This window comes from Cynara cardunculus, assembly GCF_001531365.2.
Source record: "Cynara cardunculus var. scolymus isolate 2C chromosome LG 12, CcrdV1, whole genome shotgun sequence".
Taxonomy (NCBI): Eukaryota; Viridiplantae; Streptophyta; class Magnoliopsida; order Asterales; family Asteraceae; genus Cynara; species Cynara cardunculus.
The window spans coordinates 5,692,612-5,703,294 of record NC_037539.1 but is presented as its reverse complement, the minus strand read 5'-3'; the positions used below and the strand labels follow the sequence as shown (position 1 = coordinate 5,703,294).

Genomic DNA, 10,683 nt, shown 5'->3' with positions numbered 1-10,683 from the left:
CAAAAAGAACCCTCTATCTATGTGGTTTTTAGTGAATTTGGTCCTTTAAACCAATGGCAATCCAACCCGTTAACTATGAGGGTAAATTGGTCTTTCTAGCTTTACTATCTCTATTGCTTGGAATCGTTTTTAATCTTCTTCTTTTTGATTTCTTCGATCTTCCCCATTTTTGGGTTTCGTCATATTCATCTTCTCACTGATAGTGGTATTTAAAGTTGTAAATGTGTTTCTTTCTTACATGTTATCTTGGATTTCAACGAAATCATCGTCTAATGATTCTTTATCTTGAATTTTCTTCTTGCTATCGTAGCAGTCTTTTAAACATACATACATCTCCATTGATCCTTCCGACAAACGTGACCTTTGATCATTTAGAATCTTGTCACTCGATGAAAAATTTGATTCCAAAACCATTGTACGGGCAAAATTGTGTTTGGTGTTCCCTCCACTAAGAATGCATCACATACTAGCAAAACTTGTTTCAACGTTTATCGTCTTGATATCTGATATAATATGAAATATAATAGTTTATGTCTATAAAATTATTCCAATTTTAAAGCAGATAAACACGCTACTAGCTTATATCTATGCAAAAACATATGAAATATAGACTATTACAGTTATGCCAAGATCATTTTTTGTGTACTCAACCAGTATAACAAGTAACAAAGTAGATAACTCACGTGCGCGCACACACACACACACATATATATATATATATATATATATATATATATATATTTATTTATTTATTTACATTTGTATGTTCTTTATTTCCATTGTCCTTCGAGTTATTGCAAATGGTACATGTCCTTATCAATAAAATGGATAGACAGTCTCACAAAAACCACTCTAAAAAACAATAGAAAAAAAACTAGATTGAACTTGTCCCACAAAAACAATACTATGTGAATGCATTTAAGGCATCTAAGGAAGCTAGAGCATTAGTAAAGACACAGGCCAAATTGAACTACAAAGTAGTCCAGAAGCCTCGTCAAAGGGCTTTTGGCCTGCGGTATGTGAGTCTTTATCCTTCTAGGGGGTCAAGAGTTCAAACCTCACCAAAGGTGAGGAGGGTGTGAGTTTATTTGTTACATTTGTTGTATATAAATATTATACATACATGTATTTTTATGTATAACGGTTCCAACTGCAAACATGTATTTGTATGTATAATGGTTCCAGTATTCTTGTGTTTTATTTTTTAAACTAGGGAATACAAAAAAACATTACAAGAAGGTAAAAGATCAAACAAGAGAAACCCAAAAAACTATGACTACACCGGATCAAATGGTTAAAGCCAGCGTCTATCAACGTGATCTTACCAAATGATCGGTTGAGATCGTTTGTCATAAAGAGCCAGTTTGGTGCGACCCGTGTTCACATCCGATAAATCTTCTTATTCTAATATGATAGATCCTTGTTGCTCATAATAGACCACCGGAAACTTGCATTATTCCAGAATTACAAAATCCGACAAAACGGTGATATCACATCGATAACAAGTACATTATACGTAAAATAGCAACACTATGATAGGCCTAGGTCTGACCTCATTCATGGCTTTTTAGTTGCTCGATTGACGCAGCTCGGGTCTCACAAAGTCAGCGTCTGCAGGCACCGAGATATCGACAGTCGGTCTCAACTCTGCACACACTTTGACTGCTTCGTGCACGGGATCTTCAAAGAAGTTTGCGACAAGGTCCTGGTTGATTGGGGTGTCATTGTCTACGGCAACCAAAGCCTGTTGGGTGAGCACGTAGTCGAAACGTGGAGCCCATTTCCTTGATCCCAATCTTGCGGTCGTCGAACAGTTGTCCACCATGAAAGAAACACCTCGAGCGTGCATGAACGGATTCAAGGAATCAACAGATTCGATCAAACTTTCGTTGATGATTTCAGAATAAGAGTGTCCTTTCTTCCTCAATACCTCGATCTATAGTTCATGAAAATCAATATTTTAGAAACATGCAAATCTATTCGAGTAAACAAGTCATGAAAGCAGGCTCACCTGGGCCATCATTAATGCCACATAGACACCTGCGGTGAAAGGATATAATGGCCCTAAATCGCCAGCTGGACGGTTAGAACGAACACGTTCACCAACTTTCCACATCCGAGTCTGATCAATTTTGCCCATTGGGAAGGCTGGCAAACCCTCTTTTTCCTGAGTTATAATCGATCATCATCATATTCATATGTGCATCACAAAGATCCATCAGGAACTAATAAAAACATCCTCTAGTCCAAACGAAAAACATCATAGAGTGAATTAATGAGAACCAAGTTCAGAAAACTTACATAAAAGCGACGACCAGCCAAAACAACACTCCGAATCTCGCTGCCGCTGGCTACATCCTCGTAGCACTCATACAAGATGTCCATGCAGGGATAATAGGAAGCGCTGTATGCCCTCAAGAAATCTTTCTTGCCTTCTTCTGACAGCGACTCATACACCGCCTTCATGCCCTGTTACAACAATTTTTTTAAAAAGAATGTACAACCCTAGGCATAATCATATAGTGCTTTTGGTACAATGGATTGGACAGTACAGGATTGGATGGACAAGAGTGAGGATGGCAGGTTTTATTTTGACATGGGTGGTTAAGTAATTTACCAATCTTATCCCATCTTCTTAATTTTGTTCCACCTATTTTGTCGGTCCCGTTCTACCTCGGTCTAATTTTGTGCCAAACTTGAGACAACAAGTTTTGTTCTGTCATGTTATGTCCTGTCATTTTCCACATACCAAACACACACAAATAGTCCATTGGACAAGTTTGAACCAAGTCCAAGTACAAAATAGCAGCAATGAGGATAGTCATCTCTTCCACAAACAGATAGGGGGTATACAAGTAAACAAACCAGTAAACAGCTTGGAACCAAGTTGGGAGCAAACCTTAGTTGATATCGTGCGTGATATTACCCCAGTGATGCACTCTACTGTATTCTTGTAAGCCAAGTCTTCACTCATGCCATTTTCTGTGTATCTTCTAAACAACGACTCCACAATACCATGTACAGCACCAAGTAAAATACCTAACGTTCACCATGGGAAAAAGCATTAGTGATATTTGATTACCAAATCAAACAAAACCTGTATATCCCGCTACAAAGCAGGGTCTGGGAGGGGTGGAATGTAAGCAGTCCTGACCTCTACCCCCAACGGGTAAAGTGAAGGTTTCCATGAAGACCCCCGGCTTGTGCCATATATTTTGTAATATCTGATTATCTTAAAGAGTCAAAAGCTTACCTCGTTCCCCAAATATATCGCTCTTGTACTCCTGCTCTAGTGTAGTTGCAAATGTAAACGGTGAACCAAGAGCAACTGACCATCCAAGTGCAACATCAGTGGCTCTGCCATCAACATCCTGCAACAGATTTTTTAATAATAGTTGATACCTAAGAAAAGATTACACCAAGGAACCATATGCCTGCTGAACCAACCTGATGGACAGCAAAGCTTGCGTTGATCCCAGCTCCATTGATCTCCTTTCCTTGGACRTACAGCCTCCTMACWGATGGACCCATTCCTTTGGGACAYACAGCAACCACGCTKAYATTCTTGGGGAAATCAAGRCCRRYTGATTGCARRTGWCCRAGAAGRAAWCCATGGGAAAGTCCAAGTATGCTGTTAGGCTTCATGTGTGAGAAGATTTTCTCATAGTTATCAGCCTGCAATAAAAAAAATACATCAGGAACAATTTTTTAGAGGTTAACATATTGATACACTGGTTTCTTCACAATGACTAAACTCACATCCCAAGGTTGTAGAGATCCACTTATACCATTGAGCCAAAGGTAACTTGGGTAACTTGGGTAACTTGGGAAGAGTTAAACATGTAAAGACTAGATATATGCAATATTGCAATACACACAACTACATAGATTATTTTATTTTATTTTATTTTTGGAGAAGGGGACGGAACCCCCCCGAAAGACTTTATTGAAAATAAAAAAGACTTACAAAAATTTCAAATGGGCATACACAATTTTACAAAAATGAAACATCTTCCAAGAAAATGCTTTAAAAAAAAAACTAACAAAGGCCTCATAAAACAACTGAGATTTGTAAAATGTAACTGGTAATTATCATATATGTAGACACTACATAATGTACAACTGATTGTGACTTCAAATTTAGCAACAACAAAAAGAATATCGGTTTGTTGCTGTTTCAAGAAGAAAAAAGGACCATCATTTACATACCGGGAGTATCCTGCAAGATCTCAAAACCGACAATGCGTGCATTGGATCATTTTTGAATCTTTAGAGAATTTGCAAGGATAACGGTAGAACATAATTAGCAAGAATTTTTTCCTTTGCCTAAACAACATTCTATCACTTCTTAGCAGTACCCTCTCCCTCATGGGGTTCTTTGATGGCCTGGGCCCCTGGAGGCATTAAATTTATATAAAACCTCTCAGGCTGAATAAGTATTATTCAGAGGCAAGAGTATATGTTATTTGAGAGAGTAGGGCATAATACACCCATGACACCATAAAAAATATACTCTCTTCCTTTCAAAACTCAACTCATGGAGATTTATTGGTATCTTTGAGCATTTGATAAAAAGCAAAAAATGGAAACAGTAAAGGGTTCCAAAAGGTGAGCTCGTTCCTAACTATAACAAAGTAAGAAAACATGGATTTATAGTAGAAGAGCATTGGTTGAGTTCAGAACATTCGACCAACCTGAGCTGAATCAGATATCAAGAGCAGGACCAAGTCACTACCCGAAATAGTGGTGTAAATATCTCCAAGAGTCCCATTTTCTTCAGTAAAACCAGCAGCACGTGCCTCAGCAAATGAACTAGAACCCTTTCTTAAGCCAATCTGTTTTATAAGGCAGAAAGCTAGAGTCGTCAGCAGAATGCATACAAGTTGCTATTATCATTGCACGAAGAAAAATGCACACCTTCACTACAATATCAGATTTTGCTTCTGCTAGAGAATCCCTTAGATTCTGAGCTTGAGCAGGACCCTGGACACAGACCGTGAGTGATTATCAGAAGAGAAGCATCTAAAAGCAAAGAATTCTAAAAAACAAACATTCATTACATATCAGGTGAAGAAAGTATATAACAAGTTTCTTAAGCAAGCAAGCCATTAGCAACCACTATATTTGATACCACATAATCGACTTCTCAGATTGTTGACATCTTTGGCAGACCATGTGCTCATTATAATTAGAGGAGTACCCAAGAACATAAGGTTACTAACTAACCTCATGTAGGGCCTTATGTAAACAAGTTCAGTTTAGTGGCAAAGCAAATCAAAGGCATTACTTATCATAAAAGTTTTAAGGCCAGTTGCAGACCACATTAAACAGACAGGTGAACCTGGCTAGGGCGCTTGGCCTGAACTTTCGGTATTAAGGTGAACTCAGGCAATTCGATATAAGATACCTTAAAAAAGTACTGGTCGAGTAGTTTTCCAACCTACGTCGAATCCAATGTATAACTATACCCACAGTAAACCCAATCAAGGTAATCAAAAAAGTACGAAGGTCTGTTTTCTTGCATATACTCCAGTGCAATATTGGGTTTAAAGTCATCCAAAACACCTTTTTTTTACTTAAACCTATGACCTTCAAATAGCTAAACCATTATACCACGTAGGGTCTTAAAGTAATTAAAACACCTTTCTCTAATTTAAACCAATAAATCCAGTCTACCAACGAAAGTAATACTTCCAACACCATGTACGTGTTCACTTCATGATCCAATTTTTGGCAACCATCATAATTACATACCAAACCTCCATAAAGTAGCACAATCTGATATATTATCATTTATCACAAACAGGGAACCTTGAAAAACTTCTTTGAAATTTTCAATGTTTTTTTTGGTTCATGTCTTACTTAACGCAGAAAATAGTGACATTTCAATCTTTCCTATACATAATAAACCCTACCCGTAAACAACAATAACAAATGAAATCTACAAAATCAAAGAACGAAATCGCATACCTGAGAACCCCAACCGATAACACCGATCTGCTTAATACCTTTAAAGGCATCAGGCAACAAATGAAACAAATCTCTTCCTCCTCTCACAATGTACTACAAAAACATCAAAACGAATTAAGCACATAAGTTAGATATACACAAACGATACGAGTCCATACATACATACACAAACAGTGATGAAACGAACCTCGTCATAACCAGCAAGGTTAATCTTCTCCTTTTTGAAAACAGAGGTGTCGAAATCGAGCAAATCCGGTGACTTGATAATCGCTGGCGCTGAAACCATACGAGCTCCCATAGCAGAACCAGAACCACCATTGGAAGAAAACACACGAGTTTGGAGGGATTTGAAGGAAGTTTTGGAAGAAATAAACCCTACACTAAAGCCTAGGGTTTTTGGTGGCGTTTTGAGAGACATCAACGGCGATGAGGAGGATTTGGTAGATGCCACGGAGGAGAATGTGGTTGTCGTCATCGCCGCCGCCATGAGTGACCAAGTAGCGGAAAGTATCGCAGTGATGATGTGGTAAGAGAGAGGGAAGTGAAGTGAGAGCACGGCACTCCTGTATTTATATCCCTGCTATCTGTATGCCGCTGGTCCCTAACGTGCGCGAGGGGGCGTTTTACTCCTGCCTTAAACTTACAAAAAACGACACACGTCCCCGAAAAAAACAAAAATTTCTTTATTTAAATTCATATTTTAATATTTATTATTGAAAAATGAATATTTAAATGTTTACCGTTGAACTTAGAACCCTACGAATTAGTCGGCTACGTTTCTCACCAACCACCAATTTAATTTTTTATTTAAAAATTATTTTCTCTCCTTAACTTCAATATATATGTTATGTTTTTTTTTCTTTTAAATCTATAGATTTTTTATTTTTATTTTATTTTAGGGGCTGTTTGACAATTATTGAATGATTAAGTGCCTAGAATGATTAAGAGACTCTCTTGATATAGTGTAAAATAAAATATAATTATTTGATAATTGTGTACAATGAAATTAGGGCTCCCAATAGTTAAGGGAGATCCATTATACAAAATCATTCAGAGAGTTTTAGAACCATTAAGAGACGGACTTTTTTTTGCCAAAAAAGATTCACCTCTTAACGATTCAGATGTTGTCTTTTAATGGAACTATTAAGAGGTAAACAAACAACCCCTTAGATAAGAGTTTAACATAATGTTAAAGCAAATTTTTCTTAAAGCCTTGCAAATTTCTAAAATAACATAGTTATTAGAGATGCTCTAACTTTCTATCTTTGACTTAACTATTTTTTTTTCTAAATCACTCGACTCAACTTAGGGCTTGGTTTTTAGAAGTTTAATGAGATTCACAGTTTTTATTGGTCAATTATACATAACTATTTGATAGTGTTTTAACAATATAGAAAAGTTGATTATTCGGTAAGCTTTAAAAGAGAAATTTTATGTAAAAAGTCAAAAAAAATTCCAAAATTGCCCATCTCAATTTAAAAACACGTTCTTTCCATATATGAAATAATTTTTCCAAGTATACAGACAAATTAATATATACAAACATCTTTATTTACTACGGGTGCGTTTGGTATCCAGATTGGCATGAAAGAACATAATAAGACAGGACAGTTGTTCGGTGTTTGGTTAGACGAAATTAGATATAACAGAACAGATAAAATGATCAATTTACTCATAATGAATTGTTCATATCCCTTATACATTTTGATTGATTTATGCAGTTTATTAAATTATAATAAAATAAATATTTTTTTTCATAACAAGATATATTGTTAAAAAGTTTTCGTCAAGACGATTAAAATAACACAAAAATAAAAAGTTTATGTAGTTTCAAAATTTTATTTTATACATTTTATATATTATTTAATTATTATTATTAGCATTTAATAAATTACATACATTAACCAAAATATAGAAAATGTACAAAAAATAATATTTGAGGACAGTAAAATGAAGGTTTAAGTAGCATAAAACACAATAAATAAAATTTACAAAATGAATATATTTGATGTTTTAAAATATTTAAGGTTTTATTTTGAGGTTATATTGATAAAATATAGGCTTATTTCACCTTATTCCATGGATGGGGGGTGAAACACGCCTGTTCAAAAGTTTCACGTTGTTCCGTTTTATTTCTGTTTGTTTCACATAAAAGTTATGGCAAACATGAAACAATAATCTTTCTTCTGTTAGTTTTTATTTTGTCATGTCCAGTATATCAAACGCACTCATACAAAACTTAATAGAAAATCAATTAAGCAACCCCTCAATCGTAAAAATATAAAATACATTTATTTAATATTTTTAACTAGAAATAGTTTTTATTCCATTTAAGTTGATAAAATAATATCTATAGAGAATTATTAAGGGGGCGTTTGGTTCGCAGAATAATTTATGAAGTAACGGAATATGACAAAGGAATTGGAATCTGAAATGAATTGGAATGAAATTAATAGTATCCAAAATAAAGAAATTAGATTGTATATGAAAATACGTGAATATCAGACTTTATTTATAATAAATTAAAAATTAGGAATTTTAGAATTATTTTTGTATTTTTAATCCATTTAAAGCCTGATTAATAAAAATAAGTTTTATTTAATCAACCAATAACAGCTAAAGAACGAGGGTTTGCCTTTACTCAATTTATCTCCCCTGTAGGTAAGGACACAGTTAATTGACATTGTTTTGTTTTTGTTACTGTAAGAGCAGCATCAACTCCGACTAGTTAGAAGCTCGGGCTTATTAGTGGCACTGGCTTCTATTTGTTGCTTCTTGCAAGACATGTAGCACCAAACGATTGATCAAACAGGTCGTGAAGATGACCATTTTTGTTTTTTTAATTTCTTTAGTTGGTGTCACGTTTTTTAACCAATAATCATATTTAGAAAAAGAAGAAAAAGTAAACTCTAATCTTGGTTTATGAGGTTCAGTTAAAAGTCTGAAAGTGAGACCTGAACTTTGATAAGTCTAAAAAACATCCTTGTGCTTTGAAAGTGGTCCCTAGTCATTAAATCCGTTTATTTTCTCTCTTAGAGGGAGGGACAATTTTATCTTTTTACTCATTTTCTTAATTTTATTACAAAAACTTAATAATTACATGTATGTATATATGTGTGTGTGTGTATATATATATATATATAGATAGATGGAGGTTCAAACGAGAATGCCTCCATTTTATGAGAACGCGAGTACACTCTTATCACATGTGATAATATGCGTGAGGGGATCCTGTGATGTGCAGACGACGTGTTCTACGACTTAGGCCGCGCCAAAAGGTTGTCTGCGTCTATGATTTAGCATAACATGTGATGGTCTTGATGGATTATAGTATCATATCAACAACAATCTTATCACATATGATAATACTTGTGAGTGGGCTTAGTGGTGTAAGGGCGACTTAGCCCGTAAATAAGATTGCATCGAAAATCGTCTGCGTCTCTGATTTAATATCACATGTGATGGGATAATAGTATCACATGTAATTGTCTATAGTAAAATGGTGTTCTTGCGTTCTCGTAAAATGAAGGTGTTCTTGTTTGAACCTTTCTCTCTACCTCTCTCTCTCTCTCTCTCTCTCTCTCTCTCTATATATATATATATATATATATATATATATAATACTAATCATAATGCCCTTTATTCTTTTACAAAATAGCTAGAAACCGCAAGTCAATATCGTAAGACACTTTTTCTTACAGTTTTTGATATTTTCTTATACATCCAGATAAAAATGGCAACTTGTAATACCGCAAGCACATACCACATGTGGTTATTTATGATAATCCCATGGAATCATGGTCTAAACACAAACTATTTTTAGAAACATGTTCCTACAAATATGTAAGTTTCGATCACCTTACATTTGAATGACTGTTTAATATACATTTTGAAATTACATAAAAACTATTACAAAATAAATTGAGTATGTTTCATTCAAAAGTAGGGTCTGGAAGAAGTAAAATACACATAAACCTTGCTCATGTCTAAAGATATAGGGAGAGACTGTTATTTAGAAAACCTTTGACTCACAATTGTTTCAAACTACATATTTTTAAACGCCTTTTAAAGAATATGTTACAGAAAATGTAAATTCAGTAATTACACCACTGGTTTTTATTTTGTATTTCAAAGTCCAAAAATATCCTTGTATTTAATACTGTCTATTAAGTCAGTAAGGACATATATGTCAATTTAACAAAATTAATTTAACGATGTCAAGTCTAGAATCTTTTTGGATTTTAAAATACAAAATGAAGACTAATAATATAATTAATGAATTTTAAAGAATTACTTGTCCATCCAATTTTAATAATTTAATTATAAAGTCATTTATAATTGGGAAAACAAAGTCATTTGTAATTGCCCACCCAATTTTGATGGAGACCAACATTTTAAATAATATAGATTGTAATATTATATATATATATATATATATATATATATATATATATATATATATATATTAGAAGGGAACTCGCACAATATAACGAGATACATTTTGGTTTTAGTGTTTCGTTTTTTTTTTGTCTTAGTCAATGTTATAATACGGATTTATGTGGTTTGGAGAAAACGATAATGTTTTTTTATTTTTGAATAAAATATAAATATGAAAATATTATAAAAAATAAAATAAAATACTGATATTAGTATCAGGCTAACAATTTAAAATTTCTCATTTTTTTGTGTATTTCTTTAATTCATTTTTTTAAT

The 10,683-nt window shown here is 34.0% G+C and overlaps 1 protein-coding gene across 1 annotated transcript; it reads right to left on the bottom strand.

The window, feature by feature from the left end:
- Nucleotides 1–1,298: 1,298 nt before the first annotated feature.
- LOC112522608 (ketol-acid reductoisomerase, chloroplastic-like) lies at nt 1,299–6,499 on the bottom strand. The gene is made up of 10 exons (XM_025131846.1): nt 6,158–6,499; nt 5,971–6,063; nt 4,918–4,983; nt 4,695–4,835; nt 3,448–3,675; nt 3,254–3,371; nt 2,900–3,039; nt 2,302–2,469; nt 2,012–2,167; nt 1,299–1,936 (listed from the first exon to the last, which is right to left on the bottom strand). The coding sequence occupies exons 1-10, from the start codon at nt 6,455–6,457 to the stop codon at nt 1,568–1,570; spliced, it is 1,779 nt and encodes a 592-aa protein (XP_024987614.1). The 5' UTR covers nt 6,458–6,499; the 3' UTR covers nt 1,299–1,567.
- Nucleotides 6,500–10,683: the final 4,184 nt, after the last annotated feature.